Source organism: Mustela nivalis, assembly GCF_964662115.1.
Source record: "Mustela nivalis genome assembly, chromosome: 9".
NCBI classification, from domain to species: domain Eukaryota; kingdom Metazoa; phylum Chordata; class Mammalia; order Carnivora; family Mustelidae; genus Mustela; species Mustela nivalis.
Genome location: NC_139028.1, coordinates 20,562,379 through 20,582,704, shown reverse-complemented (window position 1 = coordinate 20,582,704; position 20,326 = coordinate 20,562,379). Strand labels below are relative to the sequence as shown.

General features: G+C 48.8%; 2 protein-coding genes and 1 long non-coding RNA gene across 5 annotated transcripts; 2 read left to right on the top strand and 1 right to left on the bottom strand.

The window, feature by feature from the left end:
* The first annotated feature begins 4,551 nt into the window (after positions 1 to 4,551).
* Positions 4,552 to 10,174, top strand: APOA5 (apolipoprotein A5). 3 transcript variants are annotated; one of them, XM_082683479.1, is made up of 5 exons: positions 5,289 to 5,572; positions 5,715 to 5,927; positions 6,451 to 6,502; positions 6,629 to 6,740; positions 7,272 to 10,174. In XM_082683479.1, exons 3-5 carry the CDS (start codon positions 6,463 to 6,465, stop codon positions 8,221 to 8,223), a joined length of 1,104 nt encoding a protein of 367 aa, XP_082539605.1. In that variant the 5' UTR covers positions 5,289 to 5,572; positions 5,715 to 5,927; positions 6,451 to 6,462; the 3' UTR covers positions 8,224 to 10,174. The 3 variants fall into 3 exon arrangements, with proteins under 3 accessions (XP_082539606.1, XP_082539605.1, XP_082539604.1); XM_082683480.1 differs by lacking the exons at positions 5,289 to 5,572; positions 5,715 to 5,927 and adding an exon at positions 4,552 to 4,660; XM_082683478.1 differs by having other exon boundaries at positions 5,289 to 5,927.
* Positions 10,175 to 10,275: 101 nt separating this feature from the next.
* Positions 10,276 to 18,435, top strand: ZPR1 (ZPR1 zinc finger). Its single transcript, XM_082683477.1, has 14 exons — positions 10,276 to 10,508; positions 10,691 to 10,852; positions 11,226 to 11,316; positions 11,682 to 11,752; positions 12,416 to 12,502; positions 12,657 to 12,779; positions 13,140 to 13,190; positions 13,352 to 13,418; positions 13,775 to 13,845; positions 14,557 to 14,646; positions 15,132 to 15,242; positions 15,871 to 15,957; positions 17,088 to 17,153; positions 17,845 to 18,435. Exons 1-14 carry the CDS (start codon positions 10,338 to 10,340, stop codon positions 17,977 to 17,979), a joined length of 1,383 nt encoding a protein of 460 aa, XP_082539603.1. The 5' UTR covers positions 10,276 to 10,337; the 3' UTR covers positions 17,980 to 18,435.
* On the bottom strand, positions 18,121 to 20,278 carry LOC309840912. Its single transcript, XR_014298860.1, has 2 exons — positions 20,198 to 20,278; positions 18,121 to 19,481 (listed from the first exon to the last, which is right to left on the bottom strand). It is a non-coding gene; the product is annotated as an uncharacterized lncRNA (long non-coding RNA).
* Positions 20,279 to 20,326: the final 48 nt, after the last annotated feature.

The following is a 20,326-nucleotide window of genomic DNA, read 5'->3' as shown; positions in this document are numbered from 1 at the left end:
GCTTCAATGATTTACCCCGAATTCTTGACCAGTTCCATAAATCTGAGAAATGGAGGGAAGCAGGCTAGGGAGCAAAAATCAAGCATACATATGGAATACACACACAGAGAGAGAAGCAAACATAGCAAAGTATTAATTATTGTATTATTAACGCACAATTACTGAACCTGGGTGGTGAGGATAATGATGATCACTGTACTTTCAACTTTTCTGTATGTGTGAAAATTTTCGTAGTAAATTAGGAAAAAAAAACCTGAAGCTGATATGAAGCCTTGAGTCCGTGACTCACTTTAGGATGGACTGTCTCAACAGCAAAAAACCCCCAAAAGTGTTTCTTTTGACCTGTTTTCTTGGGGTAGCCAAATTTCTCAGGAGAATGTTCCAGTGTCCCTCCTGGAGGGTAAAGTGTAATCGGCCAGCATTTTGGCCAAAGGAAACGATGGTGTGGAAGAGGGATGCATCCCATAATTTAATATATAAAATTTTTGTTTTTTAAAGATTTTATTTATTTATTTGACAGACAGAGATCACAAGCAGGCAGAGAGAGAGGGGAAGCAGGCTCCCTTCTAAGCAGGGAGCCCGATGTGGGGTTCCATCCCAGGACCCTGAGATCATGACCTGATCCGAAGGCAGAGACTTTAACCACTGAGCCACCCAGGTGCCCCTAATATATAAAATTTTACTTAAATCCTCTGGGCTTTTTTTTTTGCATGGGGGAATCCTGGCCCTGATAATACCATGTTTTCTCCACCTTAACCTTTGCAGGGAATAAACTTCTGGTCTCCTGCTGCTTTGGGGGAAGGCCAGAACCCAGCTGAGTGGCATGGGGAGGACGTCTGCTTCTCAAACAGACTTGCAACCAGTTACCCCATCTTGAGCCCCACTGTCACGCGTGCTTCTAGAATAATTTATGGCTGCTAATGTCTGAGCTTCCAGAGCATTCAATAGTACAGACCAGGGAGTTTCTTGGCTTTCCCCATCGCTGCTGCAAAATTCATCTTCTCAAGTGTGTGTAGTTATTATCATTTGACCATTTGGAAGCTTTCCAACTTCCAAACTATCTTGTCTCCTATTCTCTTTGTGTGTTTATACATTTTTTTTTAAAGTGCCCTTTAATGCTGCTTTATTGGGATTTCAGAAAAGAGCACAGCCTAATGCAGCCAATCAATCCACCATCCTTTACTAAAAGTCAATCTGTTCTTTAGTCTCATTCCCATACACTAGTTTGAAAGTTATACAGTCTTTGTATTCTTTTAATGGGTTATCCCTAACATTTTAATATTCCTGCTTGACCTCACAAAGTCTAAAAGGTAATCAATATCCCCATCTTCTTACTGAATAATGCAAAGACTGCAGAATGCTTTAACTTTGATCTTTGCTTTCCCATTTTCCATGCTACTTGGGTCTAACAGTTTAGGTCCCCCTTGTTTAGAACACTTCCTCCAAAATAGCCCCTTCATCGATAAATATTTATCCACGGACCTTACCATGTGACAAGCAGTTTTCCAGATACTGGAAACACAGCAGCAAATGAGACTGAGCTACATTTAAAGGTATTTTATGTTAAGTTGAACTATACGAGCTTGCCAACTTCGACCAATTTTTAGTGGCAAAGAACTAATTTTATATGGTTTAAGTATATGTATGTTTAAATATATTCATGTTTATATAAATTTATATAAAATGATGAGTGTACTTTCAATTTCCTAAACGGTTATTAATTTCCTCCCGTCCTCCTGTGTGTATTGTACTCCATGACTCTCTTAGTTTTGTTTCTTTTTCAGGGAGGATCTGTGAGTGATAATTGCTCTAGGTTCTCCTTTGAGAACTTGAACATGAGTTTACCCAAATATATTTCTTGGCTGGCCCTTAAGTTACTTCCAGGTTTTTTTGAAGATATGTTGCTGCTAAGTCAGCTGTCCATTTAATCATTTTGATTTGTAGACAAACAGTCCTTTCTCTTGGGTTGATTTTAAGATACTCTGTCTTTTTTGATGTTCTTCACATTCACGATAATGTGCCTTGATTTGGATTTTGTTTTCGTTTATCCTACACATGACTCAAGGATGGTTCCTGCAACTGAGAATTTAGGTCCCACCTTCAAAATTTCTCAGCTGTCTTCTTGGGAATATTGCCTCCTCCAAAGTCTCTCTTTGTACATTTCTCTTTGTAGAAATCCAAGTAGGAGTATATTGGGCCTTCCCATTCCGCACTCTAGGTGTCTTAACTTCCATTTCATATCTTCTTTCTCTTTATCATTCTTTCTGGATGATTTTCTCAGATTGCCCTTCTAGTTTACTAATTCTTTCTCCAACTGTAGCCAAATAATTTGTTTTTCGTCTTAATGACTATATTTCCTACTTCTAGGTGGCCTATTTAATTACTTTTCTTCTTGACAAACAATGGAACTAGATTATCTTTCAAGACAAAATAATGATTACATAGGTCATTACTAAACACGCTTGGCTATTTCAATACCATGTTAAATACCCATTCCCCACTTTTTAGTGCACTTGAGGTGTATCTGTTGTCACTGTTCAAGTGGACTTCCCTTTAGCCCTGGTGAGAGGCATATAAACAGTGTACAATGGGTCCATAATGAGCGGTTACTCTATTATTCTGCCTATGTTTCTGGTATGTTCTGGGATGGACCCTGGGATGCTGCTGCATTGAGAAAGACTGCTCCGCCCTCGTTTACACCTGAGTTATTGGCAGCTAAGACAGAAGGACAATCTGTAACAAGTCTGACTTACCACAGATGGTCCCCGACTTATCACAGATGGTCTCCAACTTAAAAGTTTCAACTTATCAATTCTCAACTCTATGATGGTGCAAAAGAGATCTGCAATCAGTAAAAACCAAACTTCAAATTCTGAATTTGGATATTTTCCCAGGCTAGAGATTCACAGTACGATCTCCTCTCTCGATGCTGGGCAGGGGCAATGAGCAGTGACTCCCAGTCTTCCCCGCCATCATGAGGGTCAACCTTGGATACATTGCACCCGTTCTGCACCCATGCAACCTTCTGTTTTATCACTTTCAGTACACTATTCAATCATTCAGTATTGTTAGGAGCAGTAAATATATTTTCTTCTCTTTTTCTTTGAGATTTTATTTTTAAGTAATCTCTACCCTCAATGTAGGGTCTTGAACACAATGCTGAGATCAAGAGTTGCCTACCCTGCTAACTGAGCCAGCAAAGCTCAGTATTTTCAGTTTACGATATATATTTTCAACTTACAATATTTCTAATTTGGGATGTATTGGGTGTATTGGGATGGAACTGTATCATTAGTTGAGAGAACTCTGTATTTAGAATGAGGAGTCACTAATATTCACTTAAAGAACAGGTCACAGGACAAAGACTGCCTAAGAAATCATCTCATTTGGTGCATGTTGAGATTTTATTTGAAATCCATATATTTGTGTATTTCAGGTGTTTATGGCAGAACTGCTCCTACCGAACATTAAAGAAGAACATACCTTTTAATCTTTACAAATACATTTTAGAATTATTTTTATTCTATATCCAGATTATGTTGGCAATTTCTGGATTAAAAAAAAATCTAAATGGAGATCTGTCTTCTAAAAACTCAGCTGAGAATATAGATATTAGACAACAAAGAAAGATGAAGAGAAAGGAAAGGCAAGCAGGTTCCTGTGGAAATAATCTGGCTCAAAATACTTCATATCTGGCCCTTCACACTGTTGTGCAACTAGCACCGCTGACCACCTCCAGAACTTTTATATCGTCACAAACAGAAGCTCTGTGCCATTTTTTGAAAAGGTTTATTTATTTATTTTATTTTATTTACATATTTTTAAAGATTTTATTTATTTATTTGACACAGAGAGGCAGGCAGAGAGAAAGAGGAAGCTGACTCCCTGCTGAGCAGAGAGCCCCCAATGCAGGACTCAATCCCAGGAACCTGGGATCATGACCCGAGCCGAAGACAGAGGCTTAACCCACTGAGCCACCCAGGTGCTCCTATTTTATTTGAGAGAGAGAGAGAGAACATAAGCAGGAGGGACAGAGGGAGATTGAATCTCAAGCAGACTCCTAGCTGAGTCCAACACGGGTTTTCATCTCATGACCATGACACGGGGAAACCCAACTGCCTGTGTTGCTTAGGCGACCTACAGCTCCCACCCCTGCCCTCCACCCCCTACCCCATTCTCCCCTCCCCAGGTCATTAAACAATGTATCTCTTCCTCCTGCATCTCCCAGTCCCTGGTAATCTCTATTCTACCTTCTGCCTTTGCCTTTGCCCATTTTAAATACTTCATTTGAGTGGACGCCTACAAGATTTGTTTTTTATAGTGTCTGGCTTATTTCACGTGGCAAAATGTCATTAAGATCCATCCATGTTAGAACATGTGTCAGAATTTCCTTCCCTTTTAAGGCTAAATAATATTCCATTGTGTACATAGCCCACATTTTGTTTATCTACTCATCTGCCAATGGACACTTGAGGCTGTTTCCCCCCTTTTGACTCTTGCAAAGAGTGCAGCTATGAACACAGGGGTACAGCTATCTGTTCCAATTTCTGCTTTCAGTTCCTTTGGGTATCGACTCAAAAGTGAAATTGCTGGATTGTATGGTGATTCTAACTAATCCCAACTAATTCAAACCACACCTGAAAAAAAGAAGAGAGAGAATGTAAGTTCCCCAAGGGATAAGCTATTTCGGACAGAGGGAGAAGCGTGGAGGGAGGCTCAGGGTCTTGAAAGAGAGGGCATGCTCAGGGAATGCCAAAGGTGTGGTGTGGGAGGAGATGAGACTGGAGTGGGTTGGGACAAGCCATGGCAGAGCCAGGCAGAGGATGCCCGGAGTAGGCAGGACTTTGGCAGAGACACCTGCCTGAGGCTATGCACAAGATCACGGTGAGAGGCAGGCATGGCTGTGATGTGACTGGTAGTGGAAATGGAAGATGGGGGACCCATTCAAGATACATTCAGAAGCAACATTCAGGAGTTCCTGAACGTGTGTTTAAATATATGGAGTAGGCGTGTCATCAAAGGTCTGGGCTCTTGGGCTTTCCCTCCTCAGAGGCCCTTGGGGGTGCAGTTCAGCCTTTCCCGTGGGAAGAAGCCTCCTCTTGCTCCAATTCTTTGGGCCCAGCGTCCCTGCCTCTGATGTCTCTCACGGCCTTTACCCTGTCACATCTGACTTCCCTGTGTCCCAGGATTATTTCATAAACTGGAAGATGGGAACACTTTTTTTTTTTTTTTAAAGACTTTATTTATTTGACAGAGAGAGATCACAAGTAGACAGAGAGGCAGGCAGAGAGAGAGAGAGGAGGAGGAAGCCGGCTTCCTGCCTAGCAGACAGCCTGATGCGGAACTCGATCCCAGGACCCTGAGATCATGACCTGTGCTGAAGGCAGAGGCTTAACCCACTGAGCCACCCAGGTGCCCCGAGATGGGAGCACTTTTAACCCTATAAAGGCTGGCTGTTTCCAGGCCATGGGAGGGCGTGTAGTGAGGCTATCCAGAGCTGCTGGGGTTCAGGCTGGCCCCTGGCCACTGGCCCCGTCTGGCTGGGGTACCATGCCCTACTCTGGGCAGCTGAGTAAGAGCGGGGCCCTCCAAGGACAGTCTTTCCTCTGTTGGTGGGCTGGCCAGTGGGTCAGTGGGAAGGGTGAAGGTCATGGGGCTTGGGGGGGGTGGGTCTGGGTGAGGAGTTCAGCCTCACTCCTTGATAATCTTTCCAGGTGGTGCCTTTCTGCTAGAGCAGCCCCCTGATACCAGGGCACTCATTAACCCTCTGGGTGCCAGGGAAGGGCAGGAGGTGAGCCCTAGGAGGCAGCTGAGGTCAGCCGTCTTTGAACCTCCACGTGGTATTTACTCAGGGTAATTGTTGCCAGAGGCCCAGGCCCCTGGAGTATAAAGCCGAATGTCTGCTCTCTGTGCCCAGAATTGAGCAGGTGAGCGGTGCTGGGTGGAGGCACACAGGTCAGAATCTGCAGGAAGGGGATTGCCGGGGTCTCGGCAGCGGGCTGGGGGTGGGAACTGAGAATGAAGGACATCCCCTTGGAGCACTGGGGCAAAGTTGTTTCTTCCCCCTTGGGATCCCACTCCCAGCTGTGGAGTGGGAGGGAGGGAGACAGGTGAGCAAGGCAGTGACAGCGGCTGAAGTTACTGCTTGTGGGGTCTTGGGAAGGCGGTTGGGGAAATGCTACAAAGCAGTTTGAGCTCCACACTCCATGTTGTCTGATCCAGGTGAAAAAGACCCTTCTCTCTCCCAAGACACCCTTTCCCTCCCAGCCTCACTTAGATCAGTCCTCGTTAGCCCCGGCAGCTCTGCGCTCCCCACATCTCAGGGAAAGGTTGACAGATTTGGGGCAAGTTGGCCCTGAAGCAGGGCCCTCTGGGGCAAAGCCGGGAGATGTCCTTCCTTTGTTTCTTCACCGTAACCCTAACCAGCCTTGGTTCACCTTCTTTGAGTAGACAACAGCAAGCATGGTTGCGGTTCTGACCTGGGCTCTGGCTCTGCTCTCAGGTGAGTCTCCAACCCTGACTTCAATGTGGAGGTGTGGGTGGAGGCTGGACTGAGGGGCCTCATATCTATCCCCGGGGCGGCGGGGATGGGGGGAACCCAGCCTCTAACCACCCCATCCCTCTCCAGTGTTTGCAACTGTTCAGACACAGAAAGGCTTTTGGGACTACCTCAGCCAGAGCAGCAGGGACAAAGGCAAGACCGCGCGGGTCCAGCAGCAGAAGCTGGCATGGGAACCCACGTGAGTGGCTAGGACAAGGGGTGTGGATGTGGGAAGGAGACAGCCTAGCAGTGGGATGGTGTGCTGCCTCTGATTCCTCAACCTCCTCAGTCCTCACTGGCACAGAGGAATGGAGTTGCACTACTTCTGCCTCCTCCTAGCCTTTCTGGGCAGTGCAGCCCCCTCTGCCCTCAGTATCACTCCCACCTCTGCCCTGATCTCACCATAGCCGCTGCCCCCTGCGCACTGAGGCATGGGACCTAGGAGATGTGAAGGGACCCTCCCCCCAAACAGCCCCCAGAATGAAAGGAGTGTGTGAGTGTCCAGGTGCATCTGTGTTTCCTTGGGCAACGTTGGTCTGGATTTGCACGGGTCATATGTTTACACTTCTGTGTATGGAGTCCTGTGGCTGGCCCGCAGCTAGAACTGGAGCCCAGCCTCCCAGGCCACTGCCCTGCATCCTTGGTCTCCCCAGGAGATCAGTGAGGGATGTCTCTAGGGTAAAGGTGGGGCTAGCAATATGACAGTCTGGATGTCTGTCCCCCTCCCCAGGAGTCTGAAAGACAGCCTTGAGCAAGACCTCAGCAATTTGGACAAGTTTCTGGACAAGCTGGGGCCTCTCAGCGGGCAGGCGAGGGAGCCTCCCGGGCTCCCACACGACCCTGTGGGCATGAGGCAGCAGCTGCAGGAGGAGCTGGCGGAGGTGAGGGCGCGCCTGGATCCCTACATGGCGGAGGCGCACCAGCAAGTGGGCTGGAATTTGGAGGGCTTGCGGCAGCAGCTGAAGCCCTACACCGTGGAGCTGATGGAGCAGGTGGCACTGCGCGTCCAGGAACTGCAGGAGCAGTTGCGCGTGGTCGGAGAGGGCACCAAGGCTCAGCTGCTGAGCGGCATGGACGAGGCGCGGGGCCTGCTGCAGGAGCTGCAGAACCGCGTGGTTCATCACACCGGCCGTGTCAAGGAGCTCTTCCACCCCTATGCCCAGCGTCTGGTGACCGGCATCGGGCGCCACGTCCAGGAGCTGCATCGCAGCGTGGCTCCGCATGCCCTAGCCAGCCCCGCGCGCCTCAGCCGCTGCGTGCAGACGCTCTCGCGCAAGCTCACGGTCAAGGCCGAGGCTCTGCACGCGCGCATCCAGCAGAACTTAGACCAGCTGCGGGATGAGCTCAGCGCTTTTGCCGGAGCTGGCGATGACGGTGCGGAGGAAGGGGCCAACCCCGACCCCCAGATGCTGTCCCAGGAGGTGCGCCAGCGACTCCAGGCTTTCCGCCACGACACCTTCCTGCAGATCGCCGACTTCACCCGTGCCATTGACAAGGAGACCGAGGAGGTTCAGCTGCAGCTGGCACCACCCCCGCCAGGTCACAGTGCCTTCACCCCAGAGTTTCTCCAAGCTGAGAGCAGCGAGGCCCGGAGCAAGCTGCAGGCCCGTCTGGAAGACCTGTGGGAAGACATCAACTACAGCCTTCATGACCATGGTCTCAGTCATCTAGAAGAGCCCTGAGGGTCTACTGATCCAGACTCATTTCCTGGCTCCTTGTCTAAGCCCAGGATCTGAGCCCCTGGCGTAGCTCAGTCCTTGAGCGTGGCCTGTTGGGCAGAGGGTGGAGGGCCCTGCACAGGATAGGCGAGGTCACCCAAGGGGACTGTTGTCCCTGGCAATCCAGCCTCCTGCGATTCCCCCATCCAGATGCATTACACTCACCAGGCTTTGCAAACCCAGCTTCCCGTGTTCATTTGGGAATCCTCATGAGTTACTCCATTCCAGGATGGTGGGAGTGGGGAGGGAGAAAGGCACTCTGTGCGCAGGTAATTAGGAGCAATGCAAGCCTGTTGCCATGGTGCTGGAAGCCTGGGCCTCTTCTTCCTGGGGCTTGACTCTGATCCCTTCTGGCCCCCTGGTGGCCACTGCTACCGCTGGTCTAGGGGAGAGGAGCTCTTTTCTCCCCAGGGCTGCCATGACAGCTTCTTTTGGGGGAAGAGAAGGGAGAAAGGAGGAAAATATGATGAGAGCGTGTGAAGATGTGCACATGTTATCTCTGCTGGCTCTGATGCCGGTGGGTACAAATGGTGGGGGTTGCGATGGGAGGGAGCAGAGCCTGCATTTTCCTTCCATAACTCTACATCTAAACAGCTGACCAAGCCCTCCATACTGTGGGGGCTTCTTAAAGCCTCGGGGAAGCATACTGTGTGTCCTCTCCATCTGGGGCCCCTCACTTCTGACTTCCAGGCTGAAGCCTAGACTTCTGATTCATGAAATAGAGGCATATGGTGGAAGCTTACTTGCCTGGTGTGACTCTTATTTGAGCCATGTCTAAAAGCAGTGACCTTACCACTATTCTCCAAAGCACACTCATTACTCACTCATTCCAACCCCTCAATGCTCTGTCTCAGGGACCCTCTCCCAGTCCAGGTCTGCCAGAGGGTCCTGGCTCTGGTCAGACTCTGCCTTAGATGACGGCTGTCCGCCATGCCTGGGTGTGAGCCTGGCTTAGAAACCCTTCCTCTGCACCTGCATTGCTCACCCACCTTCCCATAGGACAGTGTGTATGAAGTGCAGGCTCTTGAGGTGGCCTGACTCCTTTGTTCCTGTGGTTCCAGATTTTGAATGGCCCCCTTATGACTGACACTCTTCTTGAGAACTCCAAATCTTAAACTCCCCAATTCCCCATGTACAAACTCACTTGGGGGCAACAAAGGTCCACATAGATCCCTCTGGGAACTGTGAAATTGGGGATGGGTGAAGTGGAGTGGAAGAGGAAAGGGTATATGCACCCTGTCCAGTGCCTTTGGAAGGTCCTGTCCAGCACCCTTTCCTCTGCTTGCAGCCTGCCCTGCACAGGGTTCTCAGCACCCCATATGAATCTGGCCTGATTGTGCCTGCAGGCTGGAGCTCTTCCTGACTCCCTGGATTTAGCACCAGAACTGGGTGAGAGGTGCCCAAGGAAAGGAGATACCAGAAAGGAAAGTTTAACCACAAAAAGAGGTGTGTTTCTTGTTGTTAGGAAACTGAGGGGTGAGTCAGCTGGGGTTTGATGTGCTGGGGATGTTGGGGTGGGAGTAAAAATGAGGACTGCGTTATTTGAGGCTGGAATTTGGACACGTGTTTAGGAGGGCAGAAATGAGTGAAAACAGAAAAGGAAAGAATGCTTGAGGGACTGAGGGAGGGGAATCAAAAGCCGAAGCAACGTCTGGCCCAACAGTGGATGGGAGCCTGAGCCAGGTGCGGAGCCCACCTCCTCAGGGATACCGAGGGACAAGCCAAGCCGCCCCCTCGCCATCGTCTCCTGTAGTCAGATTTATGGACCAATGGTTAGAACCCTGTAGAATGGAGCTATTGCGAAGGAGCGAAACAGTGCCTTGGGTCTGAGAGGACGTCCTGGGGGAAGTAACGCCTGAACTGAGGTCGAGGCAAAGCGTGAATCAGGCTCGCTTTGAAAGTCTGGATCACAGAATCCCAGCAACGCAGAAACCTTGTCAATCACAGACCCCAGGGCCCAGAGTCTGCGGCCTCTTTAAGAAAGGGCGGGGCAGCAGCTCACGGAAGCGTCGGAGGAAGGGGTGGGGCCCGAGGGGAGCGGAAGCCGGAAGTGGAGGCCTGCTCTGCGCGTGTTGGCTATGGCGGTCAGCGGGGCTGTGGAGCCCGGGCCACCGGCGGCTGCTGCCGCTCCCTCGCCCGCCCCGGTCCGGGCTCCAGCCCCCGAGCACCTGTTCCGGCCTATCAGCGCCGAGGACGAGGAGCAGCAGCCCACCGAGATCGAGTCGCTGTGTATGAACTGTTACCGCAATGTAAGGCGGGGGCTCGGCACGGGGCGGCGGGAGGTTGGGCTGAAGCGGGGAGGGGTTGGTGGGGTTGGCGACCCGGCCAGGTGGGCCCAGCTGGGGACCCGGAGGCGAGGCACGCCCCGGAGTCGGTAGACGGGGAACTGGGGCTTCACTGGTTCTTCCGAGCTGCTTTTCTGCTTCCCCAGGGCACGACGCGCCTCCTGCTCACCAAGATCCCTTTCTTCAGAGAAATAATCGTGAGCTCCTTTTCCTGCGAGCACTGTGGCTGGAACAACACCGAGATCCAGTCGGCCGGCAGGATCCAGGATCAGGGAGTGCGCTACACTTTGGCCGTCAGGGCCCAGGAGGTGAGAGGACCCCAGAACAGTCTGGTGTCCTGCAGAAGGCTCGGGAACTGGAGTCAGAGCTGTCCTGCGACCTTGAGTAAATCCTGCCGTGTGTCCAAGCCTCAGTTTCCTCCTTCCTAAAGTGGGGTTGGTGCTGTCAGATGCTCAGGTGAAATAAAAGCTTGTGAAAGTGCTTTGTAATTACATTTTGTCGGAGGGAATCAGATGAGTGGTACTTGTTCTCCGTAGTACCCAAACCATTTGGGCAGCTGGCTTCATGGTGTACTGTTCGGCAGGAGTAGTCTGGACCCCCGGACTGGAGACAGGAAGAAACAGCTGCGCTGTGGTATGTACTGCTGACCTCTCTGGACTGAAAGTTTTTCTCTCTGCCCAGGACATGAACAGAGAAGTTGTGAAAACGGACTCTGCCACCACAAGGATCCCGGAGCTGGATTTTGAAATTCCTGCCTTCAGTCAGAAGGGAGGTAGGTATAAGGTCAGGCTGTTTGGGCTGTTCATGCCCCGCTGCAGTCCTGCTTTTTTGCAAAGACGCGGGTGCCAGGTCTGGTGGCTGGTGTTTGGCCATGTTATCACTGAGACCTTCCTTGGTTCAATATAAACAGGAGGCTAAGATAAAACAGCTTGAGAAACTAGATTGTGTTAGTAAGGCTATAATGTGTTCATTAGAGAGTCTTAGCATCACTGTTATTGGAGATGAATGGAACCTTGTTTAGGCCTCCTCACTTTATAGTTGAAATCAAAGCCCAGGGAGTTCCAAGTGAATTGCTCAGTCATACGGGCACTTGGTGGCATAGTCAGGACTCACGTGTCTTTTGTTCTTATTCACTAGCTCTGACCACTGTTGAAGGACTGATCAGCCGTGCTATCTCTGGCCTGGAGCAGGATCAGCCTGCCCGAAGGGTGAGCTGGGATTTTCTGATGGCAGCAGCTCAAGGCATAATGACCAGTCTATGTTTGCATAGAGTGTTCAGCTTCCTGTGTAGCTGAACCATCTCGGACAATGTTGGAGAACGTCTGGAGGACACAGCAGGGATGCTGTCGCTGCCGGGATGTTGCCCATGTTCTGTCTCCCATCCTTTCCACTTCTCTTTCCCCAGTGTATGTTCAGACCGTCTCTCAGACAGGCAGTGTAACATTACCTCTGAAGAGCCTTTCCTAATCCTGTGGGATTTATCTGTACTTCCTGAGTGTTCCATTGTACCTTATATTTCCTATGACAGGAGTAACATAATCGCATATGTCGTCATACGTCTTCCGAACTGGCTGGGGAGTCCCATGAGAGGACTCTGGTGTGTTTACTGTTGTATCTCTAATCCGGCATGAGAGCCTGGCCCAAATGGTTGGGTGATGAGAAAAATGAAGCTTATTTGGCACAACCCATAAACTTCAGACTTCCTTGCTGTACTTTACTGTGAAGTCTGAGTCTCTCTGTTCCTTCTTACGTGAGGCAGGTGGTGACTTCCTGATGGAAGTGACATAGATGTGACAGGGAGTAGGGGCATAAAGTCTGTCATGATGGCTGGGGAGCCCCATGACTATCTCTTTACTATCTTTCCCTATCAGGCAAATGAAGAAGCTGTAGCTAAAAGAATTGATGAGTTCATTGTCAAACTGAAAGAGCTAAAGCAAGTGGCCTCTCCTTTCACTCTGGTGAGTATGGAGGAACTCTTAGGTGCCAGATTTAGGGGAGGAGAAACCCTTAAGACTGTCTGGGTATTTTCTATTGGTGCCCAAGAGTATGGTGGTAGGCAGAGAATCTACGTGATTTCTTGTTGTAATTACTTCCTCTTCCCCCATCTGTCAGATCATTGATGATCCCTCAGGGAACAGCTTTGTGGAAAACCCCCATGCTCCCCAGAAAGATCATGCCCTCTTGGTCACACACTATAATCGGACTCCACAGCAAGAAGAAATGCTGGGGCTCCAGGTAAGTAGCTTGAAGAAGCCAGAAGAATGCTCTGGCATTATCTTGCTTTCTGGATCGCTTGGAATCAGTGGAATCTTACTTTGTCATTGCTGCCCTGTGTATCCTACCTCCTGACGTTTATGCATTTTTTCTGGCTCCTGTCAAGACTTAGGATAAACTTTACAGTAAAAGTTGGCAGTGGCTGTGATCTTAAGTTCTGTTCTTCCCTGGATTGGGGCTTTGCTTCCTGCTTTCTCTGTTAAACCCATGAGGTCGCAGCTGACATAAACAAACCAGAGTCTTCTGTCTCACTCCAAGGCAGGCTGGGGGGGAGGCCGAGGTATCTGTGCCAACGTGTGATTTGTATTTCTGCTCTGCTAGGCTGAGGCGCCACCAGAAGAGAAGCCAGAAGAGGAGGATCTCAGAAATGAAGTGAGTCCGTTGGCTGCTGTGGAGGAAGGAGCAGGGCTGTGGGTGGACACTGATGCCACTCGGTCTCCCTTCCTCACGACCAATGTGGGCAGCCACCAGCATGCCAACTGAAGTCTGGAGCCTGAGCAGGGCTCACGGTATGGCCCCATGTTGTGTTCCAGGTGCTGCAGTTCAACACAAACTGTCCAGAATGCAATGCTCCGGCTCAGACCAACATGAAGCTAGTTCGTATCTTTTGTCAGGCAGCTGGGTTGCTCTTCATCTGACTTGGGCACAAAGATTATATGCAGGCTGGGGAGTACTTCCTTCAGGAAAGCGCAGTGATGAGGAAGGTGTTGCCTTTGATGAAACAGTGTACCTTGGCTTTTGGGTTCAAAGAGAGAGTTAGGCTCTGGTTTCTAGAATCCTGTGTTGCCATGGATTGCAACCTTGCCCCCTTCTGGAGGACTGAGTTAGGCTGCTGCTTATGATTTCTTTCCTATATCCCTAGGACTGGCAACTATGTTTTTAGGGTTTGGGTTTGTTCTTCTCCAGAAGGTAGTCTTGCTCTCCTGGAAGCAGATTTCCTTACCTCCATCTTCCAGAAATCCCCTACTTTAAGGAGGTTATCATCATGGCTACCAACTGTGAGAACTGCGGCCATCGGACCAATGAGGTGGGTAGGCTCCATTGTTTGGGAAGATGATTAAGGTAAGGGTAAACCCTGTTTAACTTTGATCCTTCCTAAAGCTGTTTTGGGATGAGGTGGGAGGAAGCTGGGTTTTTCTCTTGGATGTGGTGTAGGGTGAGGAGCCCTTAAAGGAACTGGGAATTAGTGAAATAAAATTAGAGATACCATAATTCATTTAAGACATTAAAGATTGGTAATATGGAAGAGGTAGGTGCCCCCCCCCCCCCTTCGCCTTTTGGAGAGACTCTGACTTAACCTCTCAGAGGACTGGAAGTGGGGGGAATGCAGATTTCGACTCTAGTAAAAAACTTTCTGGATCTCTCTGAAAATAGAATGGAGGGTTATAAATTACTTTTCCCCGAGTGTATCCAAGCATAAGCTCTTTAAATACTGAACCCAGAATATTACAAGGTGCATCCACATGTTGGGGGTATTTGAAAGTCTGTTTCAGCCTCAAGAGTCAGTTTTTTAAAAGAGGCAAATGCAGAGTTTGTTGGCAATTTGACAGGCTCTTGGCCAGCTCTTGGTGTTTCTGGTTTGGGTGACTGCTGCCACTGTTGGTTTAGAAGGCTCTGTCCTTGGTAGCTGGTAGGGGGCGTGATTGGAGGTGTAAGCCAGTCCTCTGAGGGCTCCCTTACATGGGTGAGGATTAGAATCCTCTCTGCTGCCTGTTCCTGACTACTGTTGTCTGTGCAGGTGAAATCTGGAGGAGCGGTAGAGCCCTTGGGCACCAAGATCACCTTCCATATCACAGATCCCTTAGATCTGACCAGAGATGTGCTCAAGGTAACACCCTGCTTGGGAAAGTGTCTGTCTTCCTCACAGGGGCTGTCTCTATCTAGAGGAAGTTGTCTTTTTTGAAATTCTGTCCTGGGGTTGTGGGGTACCGCCCTACTTCTCTGGGTTTCAAGATCCCTCAGCAGAATTAATCCGTGGTAGGAAGGACATATTTCGAAGGTGACCCATAAGTACTCTGATGATTTGGCAGCTTTTTGCCTTCAGTGGCTGTAAGGGCCCTTGTCTCGGGCCTCTAACGACAGGATACCTGCCAGCTTGGAGCTGTGACTCAGAATGTCTCTTTATTAGGTCGGTTCCATTTCTGCAGTAAACATGGATAGGAATGAGTCTAGCTTTAGTTGGAGAGTCCGAGAAGACTGGGGCAGCTTTCCCCTCAAACAGTCAGTGGTGGTATTAAGTTGGCATGAAAACTCCGAGTAGCCTTCTCGAAGAGGCTCCTGATCTAAAGCCCAATTTGCTCTCTCATCTCCCAGTCTGAGACGTGTAGTGTGGAAATCCCGGAGCTTGAATTTGAACTGGGAATGGCCGTCCTCGGGGGCAAGTTCACCACATTGGAGGGGCTATTGAAAGACATCCAGGAGCTGGTGAGTCGCCGAGTATAGTGCACGGTTGCTTCAGCAAGGTGGCTGTGGGGAAGGGACTAGAAAGCCTCACACGTCCTAGTTTTTGCAGCTGTTAACTAGAGGTTTCTTTGCCTTAAAGCTGATTTGAGAGACTTAAATAGTATTTTGGATTGTGAAGATAGGTTTAGGGGAATGAAAACTCCCAGTCCTCCCTCTGGGACAATATAGATACTTTGTGGTTTTGGTAAGTCACTTATTTCACTGTAAAATGAGGGGAGGAGGGTCCTTCCAGCACCTGAAACTCCCCAGCTTCAGGTGTTGACTTAGCCCATATATTTATTTTCTTGAATCATTTCACTTTATTGATTCCCAGTTGTCAGGCATTTTGTCATTGTAAATTACACTTCACTTTGCATTTCTTCAAATGAGAATTAGAGGTCCCCTGGAAGGACATTTTTATAGTTTTTATCTCCAGTTGTCATCTTGGCAGATTAATGTCTGTGCTCTTAGCAGTGGCTGCCTACGTCAGAAAGGTGGTGTGGAGACCGAACTTCCCTGGCTGGGCACCCTCCTGCCATTCCACACCAGCTTTATGGTCAAACCCAAGAAACAGCCAGTGTCCTAGCAATTCTGATGCTATTTATTGCAGGTGACCAAGAACCCTTTTACACTGGGTGACAGTTCCAATCCTGGCCAGATGGAGAAACTGCAGGAGTTTAGCCGGAAGTTAGACCAGGTGAGATGACTCTGGCCCTTCAGTAGTTGTGGTCCTGGGTGCCCGTGAGCAAGAGGCCACCTACCCCTACCCTGTCCTGTTGCCTTCTGAGCGTCTAACCACTGTGTTGGGTATTCCCCATGTCCTCTTTCTTGGTTTTCTCCCTTGTGTTGTTAGAGCCTTATCTCTAGTAGCTTCACTTGGGTTTTTCATTTCCACTGACTTGTTTTCCCAGAGCTTTTTTTTTTTTTTTTTTGGTCTTTGAATACTCTCCCTCATTTCTTTGCCTCAGCATCCTGTTGTTCTAAGGATGTGGAATTTTTTTCTTTCCTTTTGAGAATGTTAATGTTGGTTTTGCTTCTTTTGATGTTATATTTTCCTTGCATAGTTTCCATTTCCTTTTAAGTTGCCTTTTTTTTTTTTTTTTTTTGCTTGCTTGTTTTTATTTTTCCATTTAACTTTCAGACACAAAGAAGTGGGGGCTTTGCTTATGTATCTGATAGTCATGGATTGTCGTTTTAAAAGTAGAGGACTGAAACACAGGAGTGGAGCTGAATCTTATTCATGTTGAGCTCCTTGTAGGGTGATTTAGCCTAGCCATTTTGTGGAGGTAACCCCAGTGCCAGAGTCATTAAGTTTTTCTTCTTGGGCTGCCCAGATTCCCATCAGCGGGTGTTCTGTTTCCTGGCCTGAGAAGGAGGACTTGGCTGCCAGTGTTCTGAGAGCTGAGTGTGGGCAGAGAGCTGGTTGTGTATATCTGTTTACGATGACAACACGTTCACTTAACCGCCTGTCCGTGCTGCCTTTCCCTCCACCTTCAGCTGGGCTGGTGTCCCCTAGGCCTTAGCCAGCGGTGGTGGCAGCTTCTCCATGGACTCCTGCAGATTTCTGCCGAGGTTGGGGAAGGGCAGTGGTTGGCCTGCGTGGAATGGGAGAGGAGGTGGGGATGTCAGAGTGCTGCTTCAGTAGGCTTCGTACAGTCCTTATTTTAGGTCTTCTCTACTTCACTTCATCAGGAGGTACCTCATGTCAGCAGTTTCTGAAACTTGGGCTTTCTGCCATGTAAACTGGGTTGGTTCTTTTCTGGCAGACACAGCCCCTTCCTACCAGGAGCTATGTAAAATTGATGTGCTATATTCTCCCTCCTTTAGATCCTTCAGGGTGACATGAAGGCCCACTTTATAATGAATGATCCAGCAGGAAACAGCTACTTTCAGGTACAGAATACCCTCCCTGATAGGGCATGGAGATACATTTTCTGACCTTCTTGGAAGATGTATTATTTCTCCAGAAACTGGAGACTTGATTCTGAATGAACTGCTCTTTATCAAGAAACCTTAGAATTTGAAGAATAAGGAGATAGAGGGGGAGGTGGGAGGGATTATAATTGTGTGTCGAGAGGGGGAAAAGATACTCCTAGACTCTTCCTCTCTCTAGTCCATCTCTTGTCCCCAGCAGTGGAGTTGTCATTTAGAAAACCTAATTGTGGAGTGGAGGGAAATGATGCCTTGTCCAGAAGCTGAAACAGGAAACTGGAGAGGCTTTCAGATGGCTGGGGAGATACTCTGGTGATTTATAATAACTTCGAATATTTTGAGCAGTTATTATTGGTTAGGCAAAACTGAGGTTTCTCTATGATTAAGACTATCATTAGAAGGTGCAGATAGAAAGTTTTTTAGGCAGACTGTTCCCTAATTCTGCCTAGGGCAGGACGGCCCCTTTCCGGGGACTCTGTTGGGCTTCTCTTGCTGCTTGATAGTTGAGCCTAACTATGGGGAATTGGAGGCCTTTACAATAAAAAAAATTAAGGTTTTCGGGAAGTGGGTGTTGGAAGCCACCTGGTAGCAGTAGTAGGGGTGCAGGTAGCTAGGTGGCACAGGCACTGACTGTCTGTCCTTGGCCTTGCAGAATGTGTACGCACCTGAAGATGATCCTCACATGAAGGTGGAGCATTATGAGCGCACATTTGCCCAAAACGAGGAGCTAGGGCTCAATGACATGAAGACCGAGGGCTATGAGACAGGCCTGGCCCCACAGCGGTAGCAACAGGCAGTTCCCGAGCCAGCCTCTCGTGCTGCTCAGACCGAAGGGTTATTTATTGCTATCGGGAAAGGCTGGGGGTGTCCTTAGCCCTCATGTGGGGAGGACACCTGGTCTGAGAGATATGGGCAGTTTTGTGAACAGTTTGTGATGGAAGTGCAAGCCTGTTGCTTTACTTGACTGTATCTTGGAGGTTCTGAATTGGCCTGGGAAGAAACCCAGAAATGAACCATGGGGCATGTCATTATCCCTTTTTTTCCTACCAGCTCTTTACCCTCCCTCCACATAATGCTCTGTCTAGGGTTGGAACTCTGAAGACGGAAGACAGCTACATCTGGAGTTTGGGAGTTGGCTGGGGAATATAAAATACTGGCTTTACACAGGAAAAGAGTCTTCTGAGGGGAGGGAGTCCAGCACAGGGGAAAAAGCTCTCATTAAAGTGACGGCTTTCCAACAGGACTGGGCTGTGCATTCACTTGTCCTTATTTGATATCATGCTGGTAGAATTCAGCCTCCTGAATAAATTTTCCCCGGTGTAGTCCGTTTGGGGATTGGAGCTGGCATTTCATTCATTCCTTCAGTAGATACTTGTGTGCTTACTTTGTGCCAGGTACACTACAGAACTGAACAAAATAAAGCCCTGTGTTCATGGAATTTAAAGTGAACTTTTCAGGACAAATCTATAGTTCCTGCATTTGTTTATTAGATGCAACTGACAAACAGAGGGCAAAGCTCAGATAGTGCCCCTGGGCATAAATGCATTTGATCCTGTTCAGCTGCCCTATGAGGCAAGCAGGGTTGGGATCTGAGTTTGGGTCTTGTCAGGCCAAGGCTGGGTGTTGATTAGAAAGGGGAATGGTGGAACTCCAGACAGATGGGCAGGAGATAGGCTGATGGGGCTGAGAGAGTACTAGTAACATTCATTGGAGCAGAAAGATGAAGTTTTCAAATGCCTGCTGATAGCAGGGTAGTAGAGGCAAGTAGAGGCAGGGTTTTGGAGTTGCTGGAGAGTCACCGAAGTGGCCTAGAAGCCAACACAGGGTTGTGTCTGGGGGACCTGTGGGGCCCTCCAGCTAGTGAAGCCCTGTTATCAGTTCATTGAGCCACAAGCTCTCAGAGACCCAACCCAGTCTGCTTTCCTTCTTGGGCCTGAGCTGGACCAGTCAGGATAACCCAGGGGTTAAAAGTTCATGGGTCAGGGCTGTGATGTCCACACCTGTGTGTATGTGTGTGTGTGTGTGTGTGTGTGTATAAATAGTTTTTGAGTACAGTCTAAATTCTGAGCATTTATAAAGTATAACAGCCTTCTTGACTAAAATGCTTTCAAACAGTGGCAAAAATTTAACATGTTGAGATAAAGGACATATTCGATCTGATATTTTATTTGACAAACTTTGGATTTACCTCTTGCACCTCACTTTGCTGGCCTTTGCTTCCAGGGATCATGTTTTGGCTTTGTGAAGTTGGGCAACTTCCTTAACTTCTCCAAGCTTTGGTTTTCTCACCTGTAAAACACGATAATAAAACCGCTTGAGAACTTTAAGAGTTAAATGAGGTAATTCATGTAAAACTGCATGCTCACAAAAAGAAAAGTAGTGTCTCTGCCCTCTGCCTCCCACCCCCTCTCCAAAACTTGAGAATTTAGAATTCAACCTCTCTACCTTCCTGGTCTTTTGAAAATATAGCCAGGTCCTTTTCACTGGAAAGGTCCTAGGCAAGAGGTAGCTAGGGGCTACTTATTCTATCAAACGTGGGGGAAGCTGACAGGTTAGAAACTGTATTTTTTCATAGTAATTACATTGGGTTTGGCATTCCTGATTTCCTCTCTTGAATGGTACTTAGCCTATTTAGCAGTTTCTACCCCCCAACCAAAATACATACTAATACAAATAACTGGTATATATACGTGTGTCAGACACGGTTTTGAACACTTCACACGGTACAAGTAATCTCATTCCTCGCAGCCACTGAGTTAGGTCACCATAATACCACCCAGTTTGTTAAATAACTTGTGCAAGGTCCTGCAGGTAGGAAGTTTTGGAGCCCGGACTCCATTGCCCCTCCACAGCCCACGTTCTTGACACTGTGGGCCTTCTGGAGCTGCATCATGTTGAAGGGGCAGATAGATGGACAAACAGAAAATGTGGTCGGGTCGGCCGACCGACGCGGAGTGGGCGCGGGACATAACGCGCATTTTTCGCGAGTCCGCCAGGGCGCTCACCTGTCACCCGGGTCAGTTCCCATCACTTTTCGCCACTTCCGGTAGCGGCCCCGCCCCCTCGCGTCCCTCCGTGCGTTTCGCGTTCAAGAATTTTGTCCCCAGCGCCGAGCCGTCTCCCCGCCCTCGCCG